Source organism: Carassius carassius, chromosome 18 (genome assembly GCF_963082965.1).
Source record: "Carassius carassius chromosome 18, fCarCar2.1, whole genome shotgun sequence".
Lineage (NCBI taxonomy): Eukaryota > Metazoa > Chordata > Actinopteri > Cypriniformes > Cyprinidae > Carassius > Carassius carassius.
Genome location: NC_081772.1, coordinates 16838454 through 16853810, shown reverse-complemented (window position 1 = coordinate 16853810; position 15357 = coordinate 16838454). Strand labels below are relative to the sequence as shown.

Sequence of the window (15357 nt, the reverse complement as noted above, 5' to 3'; positions counted from 1 at the left end):
AGAAGTCTGAAAATCAATTTATTTTTCAGAGCAGTATGGATAATTCCAAAGAATATTACATGAGAAAATTAAATTTTTCTTAAACGACTTAAAGTATTTCCTGTTTCACAGACAGCACTGAATATTTGTTCTGTCATCTGCTCTGCTCTTGTACTGCATCAACAAATATGATAATTTATTATAAAATTGCCTAGCAGTATAAAAAGGCCAGTGACTGAAACAGTGTCTACTATGTCTCATAAGTGCAGGTGCAGTCCTTTAGTGTAGACTTAGATAGGATTGGAGATGTCCGCTTTCCTTAGCTGAGCTCATTTCCTTCTTATTAGGACAGCAGTGATGTTTGGGCTTTATTGGGCCAGCAGAATGAGTTTACCCAAGGACTTAGAAGTAGGTGGAAGTGAGGGATATTTGCTCCCACAGAGTGACTCTAAGACAGGCCTCTTTTAAAGGTTCCCATAGGAGGACTGTGTTCTAGATTCAACATCGAGTCATGGAGAACAACCAAAGAATTTGGTTTTTTTAAATCTTTTGAAAGGGCATCATCTAAACAAGGTGCACAGAGATGAAAAGACATTAGTTGTAATAAACTCAATCTCAGTTTTTAAATTGGAGGTACAAATTTAGGTTATGTTCTCAGGTTCGTGTCCAGTCACTGATTACAGATCTGTTGATTTTTTTATTTATAGATCCATGTCTGTACATTCCACGATTTGCCCACATGTTGGAGTTCGGTGAAAAGACTCATGAGGTTTCGATGACTGCTCTCAGACTGCTGCAGAGGATGAAAAGAGACTGGATGCACACAGGACGGCGACCATCAGGCTTGTGTGGTGCAGGTAAATTGTTTAATGTTCTAATGATAAACACTATTGTTTTTGGAGGTCTCTTGAACATTTTGTTCATCCAAAAATAAAAATTCCAATCCATATTTTCTCACCCTTATGGTATTGCAAACCTGTACGATTTTCTTTTTTTTTTTATCTGGGGAACACAAAAGAAGTTATTTGAAGAATGTTTCAACTGTTTATATCCATGCAATAAAAGTCTGTGATGTCCTAGTGAAATCCTTGTTCATCTTCTTATGAATGCAGGGTTTAAATCAAATTAAGAAGACTTGAATCAAACCACTAAACATGAACCATGAATCATAACATAATCTTCATTTTTTGTTTAAACCTCAGTCCTTTCTTTGTTTCGGATTAATCTCTGAGTTGTTAAAAGATTCACTAAGCCATCTTTGTCAGCTCAAAATGAAAATAGTCTATGTGTTTTTTCAGTCTTCAGTTCTGCACATCTGTCAGATCATAAAGCAAATCCCTTAATGTGCTAAAAGATTGACATGGGAACTGGAGCAGCGAGTTCTAGAACAAGCATAAAAACAAGATCACGGCAAGTGCTTTACCACCAGTGCCCTCGATCTGAAGCAGAACACATTGCTCTCTAGACTCTCGTCAGCAAGATCCCTTGATTGCTCAGGAATAGAAGGCAAACTTCCTTACTGCATCTCTAGTTCAGCCCTCTCTCACTGTCTCATTTTTCCCATCTAACATCCGCTGCTGCAATATCTGAATAATTGAAAATTCATCATTAATCATTCACAGTGTTCAGGGGAATATGGTAAGTGTAAATGTCAGTTTTCTGCATTGAGGTTGATTGTTTTAGAGCGAGGAGAGTAAACACAACTACACTTCACCTTCTGGCTAAGTGTGAATACTGCAAAAACAAAGATAAAAGCAAAAAGCCCTCTTGCACTTGTGTTTGTGTTTATATTAAGGCTTAATATAATTTAAACGGATGAGTTATAAAAAAGTTCATCCCCCTCACAGTTGTCATGAAGGGCAAAATTTGCTATATAGACCAAACTCATTTTTTGCACCAGGCTTTATGTTTTTTTTCTGCTGTAAAGCTTGCCATTTTAACATGGGGAGTCTATGGGACGGACTCTCTTTTGCAGCCAGCCTCAAGCGGCCAGTCGATGAATTGCAGTTTTAGTCACTTCCTTGTTGGTTTCACGAGAGAGTGCGGGAGGTTGCCGCTCGTTTTGGCTGCGTAAAAAAAATAATGCTACATTTAAAAAAATGGAAAAAAAAAACTTGTTGATTATCACTTTCGAGTCCATGAGTTCGCCTACAAATGGTATGAGAGGGGCAGCTTTCACTCTCAACCCAACTAACATGACTAGCCAATCAGAATGCTTTGCTGTTATAAACACGAGACACACATAATAGTATCCAATTGCAGAGTCGCAGCCCTGATGAATGGAGAAGCACGACAAAAAGCTATGAGGCAAAATGGTCAAAGATGTTCATAAAGTGCATATTTACATAGAATAACTAATTAAAAAGAAGTAAATCTTTGTAAACAGCTCAGAGTAATCTTGTCATCTCCATTAAAATGATATTATTGGCAGAACATATTTACCGTGATTTTTGAAAAGGTCCTGTTCACACATGATCTATTAACAGTAACTTACCGGTAATTTACCAGTGAAGACTGTATGTGTGAAAGGGGCTAAACTCTTCATTTGAATTTCGTTCAAAAAAATTGTTCTGGGAAAACTGTGTGCAGTATTTCACTAAATTTGTTAAGTAAATCATTAAAAACCTTTGCCAACACAGGAGAATGCATCAACCTATGTCTAAATCTGCCAATGTATTGCACATTGCTATTTCAAATTAAAGGTTTCTACAAGTGGCCAAACATTAAAATGTAATGGATTTAAACATCATTTAATTACGCTGAAAGTGAAACGTCACCAGGCTGTTGGCGCTCTGTGAAGGTATTTGTTTTAATAGATAATGTACTTAAGTTATGTTTATATTATGTATAGGCATATAAAATTATGTAATTTAACAGTGTTGTTCAGTATAATCATGTAATTGTTTTTGGTTTTGATATTTTATTTAAGCCAATTATTATTGCCTCATCATTAGTTTATATATAAATAATCATACTAAAGCCTGTTTTTCACTTAGGTTGGTTTGTTACAAAAGAAAAATCTGATTACTCAGTTGTTAAAATAATCAGTAGATTACTTGATTACCAAAATAATCATTAGTCACACCCCTAGTGTCGATAAGTGGTAATATAGCTCATAATTTTCCAAGTGTATGATACAGCTTTCATTCTTCAGGTCAACCATATATTCATGAAAAAGAAAATCAGTTTGAATAAAGAAAGCAAGTTTTTCAAGTGTTTCAAATGTTAAAGTTGCCACAGTCATTACATGCTTTGCATGTTCTGCCCAGCCCCGCCCCGCCCTGCCCCGACCTCAGAAAAAAAAGTTATTTTTTTGCTTTAACCCCTGATACAATTAACTTTAATTCATTTAATTGATTCATTTGACAGTACAAACTTTTACAAAATATTCAATTTCAAATAAATGCCATTCTCTTTCTGTTTATCAAAAAATCCTGAATATGTATCACCATTTCCACATGTTACTTGATCAGCAAATCAGCATATTAGAATGATTTCTAAAAGACACTGAAGACTGGAGTGATGGCTCCTGAACATTCAGCTTTGCATTACAGGAATAAATTACAATTTTGAAATCTATTAAAATAAAATCACATTTTAAATCTAAATGCATACATTTATTTTAAATTTAATTTATGTTAGTAAACATTTTACTAGGTGATCTGAAAAAATGTTTTTTTTTGTGTGCTTTTAGGATTAAAAAAGATCCCACACAAGTGTTAGTAAATTAATATATTGTTTGCTTATAGAATTATTGTCTAAATATATTGGATGAGCATTTGGTTTTATGTTGACAGTGAATGCAAATGGGATTGTATAGTCTTGTTTTGTTGTTTTTCTCTTAAACACAACTCCGCAGCACAATTTACATAATGTCTACTAACCAGGTTATTATATTGCACAACACACCTCAGTATCTTCAGAGATTCTTTTTACAAATGCTCCCTTACTATAGAAAATGAACTCTCAACACTTTTGTATGGTAGATACACTGTATATTTTGCACAGTGGTGAAATGTGTCAATGTGTCTCATCTGTAAGTCGCTTTGGATAAAAGCGTCTGCTAAATGAATAAATGTAAATGTAATGTAAATGTAAATGTCATACAAATTGAGAACAATACTGTTTGGGACATTTTGCAACATTTGTCCATTGACATTTATCCTCATTTCCTCTCCCATGTCCTTCCAGCTCTGCTCGTAGCTGCTCGTATGCATGAATTCCGTCGTACGGTGAAGGAGGTGATATCTGTCGTCAAGGTGTGCGAGGCCACGCTGAGAAAAAGGTGAATATCATGGCTGATCTGAGCATATTTTTAGAGAAATTGACTGCTTTTGTCACCCAAGGACAAATAGTGTCCCAACCAATGTTTGATACGTAATGTTTAAATACCTCACATTTAATGTCACAGTAGAACTAGGGATGTACATTTTATATAGCGGTACAATATTGGTATCAGTCAATATTGGATATATCTTGTATTTTATTATATATAATTGAATTACTGTGTCAATCAGGCTGACAGAGTTTGAGGAGACCCCCACCAGTGCTCTGACCATCGATGAGTTCATGCGAGTGGACCTTGAGAAAGAATGTGATCCTCCGTCTTTTGTTGCAGGAAAGAAAAAACTCAAGATGCAGCAGGTACACATGGGGGATTTACATTGCTAAACCTATTTTTTTATTTTTGAATAAAACATATTCTTATATTTAGCAAGGAGGCATTAAACTGATCAAAAGTAAAAGCCATTTATAAATAAATTTACAAAAGTCTTCTATTTTAAATAAATGCTGACATTTTGAACTTCCTATTCAAAGAATCCTGAAAAAATATTTCACCGTTTCCACAAAAATATTAAGCAGCACAACTGTTTTCAATATTGATAATAATAAGATATTTTTCTTCAGAAGTAAACTCTTAGAATGATTTCTGAAGAGTCATGTGACACTGAAGATTGGAGTAATGATGCTGTGAATTCAGCTTTACCATCAAAGGAATAAATTACTTTTTAAAACAAATATATGAATAAATGCTATTTTTAATATGGCTGTTTTTACTACATTTTTTTGATTAAATAAATGCAGCCTTGGTACGCATAAAAGATGTCTTTTAAAAACATTACAAAATCTTACTTGCCCAATACAACGGTGTGTGTGTGTGTGTGTGTGTGTCTGATATGAAGCTATGAATATAAGATTCAGCCATATATGACTCTGGATAAATGGTTCTCTTAATTGAAATGCCATTGTTTCAGCTGGAGCAGGAGCTGACCAAGAAACTTGAGGAATACCAAGGTTAGTCTGTCCTCCTGGAATAAGATATTGATTCTCGCTATTGACTCAACATGGCATCTGAATGTTATCTGTAGTGCGTTATCTTGGCTACACTAAGCATTTCAAGATTTTTTTGACTATTATGAATGTCAAGTTCCCTTGTGGTTTAGAGTGCCCACCTTACTGACAGCAGCTGTTTCCATAAACACCTCCATATTTCAGGACTATATATCATTACTTGACGTGCCATTAGCATACATGATCTGAACACTGAACACACTCTACCAAGGAATCAATGTTAAATGCTGAATATATTTCAGACAAGAAATCAAACTGTCTATCAGAGACATCAAGCTAATGTGTATGTGTGTGTACGTTGTCTGCAGGTGAGATCAACTCATACCGCGATGAGATTGAGACACAGCTGGCAGCGAGCAGCAGAACCAAACTGAGAGGGATTTATGCTTCCTACGCAAGAGAAGGTAGATCAAATCAAGTGCTCTGCATGATTATTTATTACACCTAGGGTCATCTGAGCACTGTTTGCTGATGACTTTTGTTCTTAATAGAGAGTATTGTGTGGTTTATGCTGATTCACGTGTAGATATAGTTTTTTGTTTCATGCTGTAACACCCTTTCAGATGATGACAGTGTGTCTTTGGACTCTGGGATGACTGGAGACGAAGACATAGAGGATGAGGAAATGGAGGCAGCAGCTCAACATCTCAGCCACGAGTTCTTCAGTCAGGTGCTTGAGCAGGGGGACCAGGGAGGAACGGAGGATCAAGAGGAGAGCAGGAATACAGTACCACTCTCCAGTCAAGCCACACACGTGCCAATGACAGCCCTCCTCGGCCCTCTGCCCAGTGCAGCCAGCCTTGGTCTAACAGACTCCATTCGGGAATGCATCACAGAAGAAGACACAACAAACAGTGAGTGTGCCACTTCCTCAGGACAGTATGATGTTCTCTTTGGCCAAACAAAGCATTCATTATAACATACTGTGTCTTTCTTTGCAGTTTTATATGATAAATTATGGCTATGTACTGTATACACTCAACTTTCAGCATTTCCTGTTTTTCTAATGATGATGCTTTTTTTCAAAAAATTTGTTTAGTCAAATGTACAGTAGCTTAACCATTTTGACTCAGAGACTCCCAAGACAAGACATTGTTCAGACCCATTTATCTAAACTGATCGTATTATTTTAGTATTAATAAAGTAAAAAAAAAAAACTGAAAAATAGGCTGTCAGTTTAATCTTGTACATATTTATGTTTAGTGCTTTTGGCAAAATTAATTAAGAATAATTTAATATATATTAATTTTTCATCCACTTTTATGACTGAAATGATTTGCGGGTCCCTCTGAAAGTCTAGAACCAAGGTTCTAGATGAAATCTGCAAACCTTTTTCACATTTTCTGTTAGCATTTTAAGGGAAAATGTAGTAAAAGTTGTTGATTATGGCTCAAAGTTCTACCAGGGTTCCCACAGTACTGGAAAACGTGGAAATATCAGGAATATGAGTTTGACTTGCTTTGGCCTAGCACACAGCAATTATTAAATTCTCAAAGGGTCATGAAAAAATCTTGAAAATAGACCAAATTAATTCTGGTCACAGACGACTGAAGAATTAATGGATATTTAGGGGTCAGGAATCATGTATGATTATTGGTCATCAGATTAGCAACATTATTTAAATTCATCATGAAAGTAAAACTGACAGTTCTTCTTTTTATGGAATTTGCAGCATTTATTATAAAGAATTCATCAGTGCATGCATATCATTAGTAAAAAAAAAAAAAAAAAACGTACTAACTGTAATTTTACATCAAAAACAATAACCAATAGCCAAGATGAGTGGCCAATAGTGGCTCAATAGCCAGCCAAGTTTCCGTCCCTCCCCTCCAGCAACCTGCCACTCACATGGAATGATCGCAGTCCAAATCAATTCCCGATGGACTAAATTAAGTCCTGTCTTACATTATTTTTCTCATTTTTTATGCCTTTTCATTTGGATATACGTCTCACAATGGGGGGAAAAATGTTTCAATTTCCATTTCACGTTGACTTAAATATTAAGAAATAAATACATAAAACATATGGGTCCATATGATCTTATGAATGATTTGAATTGCTTGATATACTATTTCATAACAATATTATATTATGAATAATATTTTATCCCATTTTTATAAAGGTCCAAACTCTTGTGGTCCATTTGTCTGATGAAACAAAATGTTTCCTGATTATATCAAGCAGAATTAGTTCTTCAAAGTCACTGGGTTTCTTTGTAATAAGATAGATGACTGTAGAAAATGTGGTGAATGTTTAATCTTTAGGAAAGCTTTAACCCTTTCCTATTGTGAAAGTCAGCGCTCCGATGGAGGGTCTGCCAGACATAATCACTGAGAGCTTTTTGAAATCCTTTTAAGACATTTTATAAGAGCTGCTCCAATCTGTCTGCTTCAAGCTGTATGGCAGAGCAAAAGCCACAGATGTACTTTCTCATTATAGTGTTTTTATTCTGATCTCATTTCAGTTTTCAGTGTCGCATGATCTGATTTGCTGCTCAAGAAATATTTATTAATGTTATCAATGTTATTTATTCATATTCAGTGTCAGTTATTCATTCTTGCTGAATGTAAAGTATTAATTTCTTAATTGTTATTATTTTTTAATGTTAGTGAGGTTAAGCAGTATTAATCTTCAAAGTATTGAAAACATTGAGCCCATTGTTAAGAACATCTTTTGGTCAGGATGCATTCAATCAATGGCTGCAGCTGTCTGCAGCAGATCACTTTATTTGCCAAAAGCTTCAGATTATTGAAAGACAACTCTGAAAATAAAATGTCACAGGACCCAACAGAATATCACAAGATTGGCTCAGCAATACTCCTCTGACCTCAGCACCTGCTCGCTAGCTGAACTCAGGCCATTCCCTTTTAACCTTTGACCTCTGACCCCTGACGACTCCTTGACCTAGGTGTTCCCTGCAGCTCAAAATGACAAGCAGCAGTGGTTTATCTGAATGCAGCATATGTCTCACCCGGCCAGCCTAGGAGATTGGAGCCGAGCTGCTTCATTTTAAAGCATTTTAGAATGTGATATGCTGTCTGCGCGGCTTTCTGTCTTCTATTTCTGCTATGGCGGTTTGCTGATACATTTCCCTCATCATCATTGTCCTTTTGCAGGAGAAGGTGATGATTCTGCAGGAGTGAAAGCCTCTTAGTCGCTCATAAAGACGGCTTTATGGGGTTCCACTCAACATGAGTGACTCTCAGTACTCACAACAATACACAGCAGACAATGAAGGCCAAAGATGCACTGCTGGCCACTCTGAATTTTGGGTTGTGAATATGTGTTTGTGTGTGAACGGAAAGATGCGGAAAAACGTAGTATTTGGGGCCCCAGGCAGGGAAACACCATGGATAGTTAGCCAATCTTATTTTTATTGTATTTTATTTCATTTTACTTTGTAAGTCGCTTATTTAAGTATTTATAATTGTATTATGAGTAGGCATATTCCAGTGTAGTAGGAACTGAAATGCAGCAGTAACTGCTGCAGTATACAGGTCTGCATACATTTTGTGTTCTCTAAATAGGGAACACATGAGACAGACAGAGACAAAGTGAGTGAGAGAGGTAGAAAACAAGTGACCAAGAATGTGAGTGTGTGTGTGTGTGTGTGTGTGTGTGTGTGTGTGTGAGGTCTGGCAGATGCCTCTCTCACTCTGACAGGCTGTCGGTACTGAAGTGTCTCACTCTTTCAGACTGTCTGTCTCCTCAGTTCTCTGGGGATACATGAGATTTTCACTCTCTAACTTTCAGTGCAGTGAAGAGAGCGACTGGCCAATTCATCAGCCTCCTTTCCATCAATAGCATCTGTTCCACACAGGTTCACTTCCCACTGGCATTTTAACCCAGAAATCCCCCTCCAAAGGCATCGGAGGAGTCCCGCTTATTTAATCCATATATATTTTCCAGAGCAGCAAGGGCAGTGAAATATGAATTTTATTCTGATGATGATAAAGGGGTTTGGGAAAATATTATCAATTTTTATTTTTCATTATTTAGTATATTCCAACCCCATACAGAGCTGGCCACCAGATCTTGGGTAATGCATTTCAGATTGACTCCGTGTGCGTGAGAGAGAGAGAGAGAGAGAGAGAGAAAGAAAAGATAAAAATACGGGAAAGATTTTCCCTTGGGGTTGCTGTGGTTGTATGAACCTTGTTTAAACTTTGCCATTTCAAATGCCAAGCATTATCCAACATGTCTTGAGAGGAGAGAGGAACTTTCCTCAAATGAGAAGTTTACAAAGTTTTCCTGGATCCAGGTTATTTAGCAATCTTGCAGCATTGAGAATCTCAGTACCGACAGCTTTTACGGAGAGAGTTGAACGCTCTGGCTTCAAAAGAATCTTAATTTTCCGCTGCACGGACAACGTGTTTTTCATCAAGTTTTCTAAATGTCTCTGAATCATCAATGGCTACTGTTACTGTTTTGGTACCAAGCAGTTAGCAAACATGCTCATATGCTGACCTATGGTGCTCATGTAGGCAAAACAGTTTGTATCCAGGTTGTGACATTTAACAATCCTGTTCTCCATTTCTTTTTTTCCTCAGTGTAAGTGGAAAAAAGGCTAGTATAAAATTTTGAAAAATAAAGACACATATTGATCTTACTGAAGACAGTTATGTGACTCTGTAGGTTTAAACCCAATTAGTATGTGGCACACTAATGGCTTTATAATAAGCATACTAATGAGTTTCCTCAGCCCCTCGTGGACTTATAGCAGGCTGTTCACACACAATGCATTTTTACTAGGGATTTATAATATAATAGAAACCATAGTAGTTATCAGACAATATTAGAGTTTTTTACCCTGTATCGGCCGATATCTAAATATTTAATTGAGTGTTGTACAATCTGTACATTTATATTGCCTTTTTACTGTATTATCATTGTTAACTTAAACTAAAACTATTAATACAATTTTTTGTTTGTTTGTTTAAATAAAGCTGAAATAGAATGAAATATAAATATTAGGTGAAAATGACTAAAACTGTTATAGAATAGATTAAAGCTAGATATAAATAATTAAAAACTAAAATGACAAAAGCACATTTACTAAAAGGAAAAATGAAAGTTTATTAAAAATATTAAGTGCTATAACAGTAGATAACTAACACTAAAATAGCACTGCTTTGCCGTCATTTAACACTAATTTATCTTTATAAACACTTGTTCAAAGTAAAATCTTACGAAATATCAAAATGCATACTTTAAATACTAAAATTTTTTCATACTTTAAATTAAAATGCTGTGTAATTTTCTAACCTCTTTTAAAGGGCCCATTTTGCAAAATCCACCTTTACAAGTAGTTTGGACAGAAATGTGTGTAGGAATTGTGTGTACACATTTTATTTTAAAAAAATCCATCTAGCATTTTTTTTTTTTTAATCTTCATAAAACCAAACCAGGCACAAAAAACAAGCTGTTTGGATCCTGTCTGCGATATGACATCATATTGAGAATAGCCCACCGCTATTGACTTACAGGTGTGTATTAATATAACTTCAGTTCTCAGTGTGTTGTGCCATGTCCTCTATTTTGTCTGCGTGCGATAGGCTGTGTCGCATCCATCGTTACAAGGCGGCTGTGAAAAACTACAAGTACATAAATGATTCAAACTAACATTCTGAGACATTCTGGTTCATTCGCATTGTTTCTTCTGCTGTAGTCTCTTTTTGTTCTGGGTCTGAGTCCGGTTCGTACATCTATGGCTGAATACCGGTTGTCTCACTCTCACTCATGGTGTTTTTCCTCTCTGTTTGTTGCCATATGCAAAGTAGAGACGGCTTGGCTCCGCTCCCTTCTGGAGTCGGGCAGGAAGTCATTTAAGGGAACATACCCCTGAAACAGCCATTTTTAGACCCACCCCAAAAAAGACATTTTTCAACACGTTATAATAAACAATCTGTATGGTATTTTGAGCTGAAACTTCACAGGCATATTCAGGAGAGCCATAAGATTAATATTACATGCCCTTTAATAGACACAGCATTTATTTGAGTCTATGAAAAACCAGTGAGAACCAGGTTTATGATTACATAAAAACATTAAAAAACAGCACAAACAGATAAAGTAAACAGCCCCTAAAACTTACAGTTTAAAGTGGCTATTCCAGGGGTAAAAAAGTGAAGTTCTCCTGTCTGTATGTATTGAGGGGCATGCCATGAGTTTACTTGCAGCAGGGACACTGATTTATTACACCTGGTTGCAACTTGTCCCATACTGCATTGCTTCACTGCATTTCCTGTTTTGCACTGAGCTTCGGCTGTGATGATGCTGCCTTATGGTCCAGTGCGCTCTGAGCGCGGTCCCTCCCTCTCTTTGCTGTTAATACCACTCCTGCTTGCATGTGTAAAGTATCGATCTAATGGCCTGAATGCAGTCAGACAGTTGTGCTTGATTTAGATTGACCAATGGCTTGGGGGATCAGAGTAGATGGAGATGACAGTTAGTCTAGGAGGACATTCACTGAATGATGCATGGGAAAGCACAGCTTCTGCTGGCAAATACAGCATTTAACCTTTCAAGCAGATGTGTTTGACATGATCAAAACATGCTGAGGGATAGCGGAGAGCAAAAGGCTCTTTTGTAGTCTATCCACATCTGTAGTTAACGGCATGTGCAGAATGTCAATGTGTTAGGGCAGATATAGAGTCTGATTTAAAAGATACTGTAGCTGACCCGAAGACAAGAATACCCACACAGACACATATATTCTTCTCTTCTTGGCCTGCTTGCCCATGGCACAGTCAGAGTGAGCAGGTGGTGAGGTTGGAAAAGGCCCTCAGAGGTTATCTTGCCATATTGCAAGAGGTTTTTTTTGCCCATCTTGTCCTGGTTTTTGTATGAGCTTGAAACATGCTCAGTCCACAAGATCTTTCAATTATTTTTCAAGCTTTGAGCAAAAGAAGTTAGTTTACATCTAGAGTAAATCTCAGTGGGTCTTCATAACATAGTCGTAATTCATCCTTTAAATTATAACAATATTTGTACTTTAAATTAATTTGATTAAATGGAAAAATATATATATTATTTTTAATAATCAGTATTATTATTTATTGCAGCAATTCACAGGTTGTAGTTTATAATATAATGACTTATAAAATAATCTACAAACATTCATCCTTTCAAACTCAAAATGCAAATGTTGCTCCCAGTATTCATTCATCTCTGTGGCATTTCACAGTGGAGCATCAAGCTGATCTGTTCATTTGCATAATGATTCATATGATTCATTATGTAATCTGGATTATGTTCAGTCAAGTGCATTCTCATATTAGAGGCTCGTTTCTCATTGAAATATGTTGGAGCATATTGCATTATGAGTAGGGTTTGGAATCGTCAAACATTTTCTGGTTCCAGTTCCACCTAACGGTTCCGATTCTGATTCCGGTTCCATTAAAACCATTAAACAACTATTAAAAAAATATTGGTAAAGAAAAATGCACAATACTCACCTACTCAATGCTCAATGCTGTTTATTACTTACTGTCAACTTAATTTAAAGGTTGGCAAATTCAACATATATTACAGTATACAAAAAACGTGTTCGGCAGTTAAAGGCGCAGCAAATCTGTGGAGTGCTTGGAATTGGAATTGGTAACAATGTGCTCAGTAATTCAAGAGGCTGGGTGACTTTTCTGTTATTCAGTTTGTGACATCCTTTACGGGAAATGCTGAATCATCAGAACACCAGCGCAAGACTGCTCACAGCGCTTAGTCAGGTGTCGCACCAGAACCTTTTTCGGAAACTAAATGTAGAAATTGCTCACAGTTCCGGTTCTAAATAAGAACCGGTTCTCGGTTCCAAACTCTAATTATGAGCGTTCGATTTTGTTTTGAGTTCTTAATTTCATCACGCAAACAAAATGCCACATTTCCGAAGAAGGCAAAGGGGCAGTTTGCCCTAAACACAAAAATTTGGAACACAAAGGGAGAATTTTTAAGAAAATGTCAGCTATTGTTTTGCATACTTATTCAAAATGATCCAAAATGATAAATGCCATCTCAAAAGTTGATACTTTTTGAGGTTTTCTTTAAAAAAATGAAAATTAATTATGGTGCCACAGGTTGGACATGAATAATATCAAATCATTGGATTGCACGTCTCATTAACAAATGTCGTAATTGATATGAGAACCAGTAAAAACTTACATTTCGGTTTATTCATCACATAGCTACTTTGAAATTCATATGGACTACTTTTTTAACTTTTTGTTACTTATAGAGTGATATATATATATATATATATATATATATATATATATATATATATATATATATATATACAGTACATACGTACACACAGTATATAAATTTTGTTTTTTTTTGACGTGTTGCTTTGTACTATTTTGCAATTTTAGAGCTATGAATGGAAAATGTTTAATTATTAAAATATTCTTATTTCTTACTTGCCATGAACATAAGAAGACATAATGTGATTGTTTATTTTTGGAGAAAAGCTACATTATGCTTAACCCTAGAGGTTTGCATTTAAAACCATTGCTCATGTGAAATGTCACTGATGAAATCCAGTCATTCCAATAGGAATTGGGAGTTTAGTGTGAAGGCAAAAAAGTTCCCCATGCAGATTTAGCTTGGTCAGTTGGTCACGCAAATTCAACAATTACAAACAGAAAGCTGCTTAGTTCGAAAGTAACTTCTGTGTGACTGAACAGTGCTACATTCTGTATTTCTGTATTCTCCAGACAATTTTTTTGACAATGTGATTTATTTATTTAATTTTGGGGCTGCAAAATTTTACTAAAATTGGTGACTTGGGGCTGTATAACCATTCCCTGCTGGTTGCCTGTGTGACCTTTGGGTGACTCCTTTCACGGTTTTCAACTCCTTTGAAATTGGAGCTCTTTGTAAGAGGCTACCATCATCTATTCAATCGCAATCAGCCATACTCCAACCTTCTAAAGAGCAGAAACTTGATCTCGCCATGTTGTTTTTCTTTCTCCCTTCTATCCAAGCCGGCTGTGCAGTCACTCTGGGGAAACTTTGTGATTTGCTCCACTGGGTTTGATATGTGACAGCAACTCCAAGCTGCCTGCAAACAAGCCTGATTCCCTCTTAGACCAGTATGCCCATGCCTGAGCAAGTACCCTATATCCGTCTTATGGATGAGATACCTGGATTCAATTAATGTCCTGCTAAAGATTTAGAATTCACCTCCCAGTTGAAAACCAGGTATTAGAGGAGCGGGCTGTTGGAGATAGTAGAAGATGTAATACACGGTATGAAGAAAGCAGCAAGAAAAACCACAAACATTTGATATGAGTAACTGGCCTTTTACTGAAATTTTGAGTTAGGACAAAAACATGTACATAAGTACATATGTACACATTTGCTTGACCAACATTGGGAGGACAAATTTACCTTCCGATGTATGTGCCTTTAAACTGGATGTGTTGTTATTCAGGAAGCTAGCTATACATTTGTCAACAGTTTAATCTTTTTAATCGGTCTTTAAACTTGTTTTTACCCTACAAATGTGCTCCTTTTATGAAGTACCCACTAACTAAAATATAAAGGCAACTGCATATTTTCATGTATAATGACCAATTTAAGAAATTAATAATGATATTATAACAAGACAACATACTGTTTATAAAGACATGCTTTTATATTCTTCATAATACTATATAACATTTTTTAAAGTGATCATATTTTATTATTGAAGTAATGTTAGATTTATACATTTTAGAAGGTGCCTCTGATGTTTCCAACTAAAATGATACTGGACACTACAGGCTTTGAAATAGTGTGAAGAGTCTTAAACCTCACACATGGAAGTGTAAGAATCTGAGATGGGGACAGATTGTGACCTATTTTCTTGTCTCAGTTCAGATATTTAAATCCGTTCTCCCTGGCCAGTCTCGCTGTGAGAACGTCAAAGCGTATGAATGTGAATCGGATGGCTACAGTAGAGAAGGCATTCAGATCTCTCTATGTTCAGTCAATCAACATCTGGTCTTGATCCACAGAGGCTCCACCAATCCAATCACACTTTTCCCAGGC

At 36.1% G+C, this 15357-nt stretch overlaps 1 protein-coding gene across 1 annotated transcript in view; it reads left to right on the top strand.

Moving 5' to 3' along the window:
* Positions 1–15357, top strand: part of LOC132092553 (transcription factor IIIB 90 kDa subunit-like) — a 56420-nt gene that overhangs the window by 21412 nt on the left and 19651 nt on the right. The window contains exons 7-12 of the mRNA XM_059498834.1: positions 687–836; positions 4171–4264; positions 4497–4623; positions 5235–5274; positions 5640–5735; positions 5895–6185. Of these exons, the coding sequence (XP_059354817.1) occupies positions 687–836; positions 4171–4264; positions 4497–4623; positions 5235–5274; positions 5640–5735; positions 5895–6185 (798 nt within the window). The remainder of the gene's footprint in view (positions 1–686; positions 837–4170; positions 4265–4496; positions 4624–5234; positions 5275–5639; positions 5736–5894; positions 6186–15357) is intronic.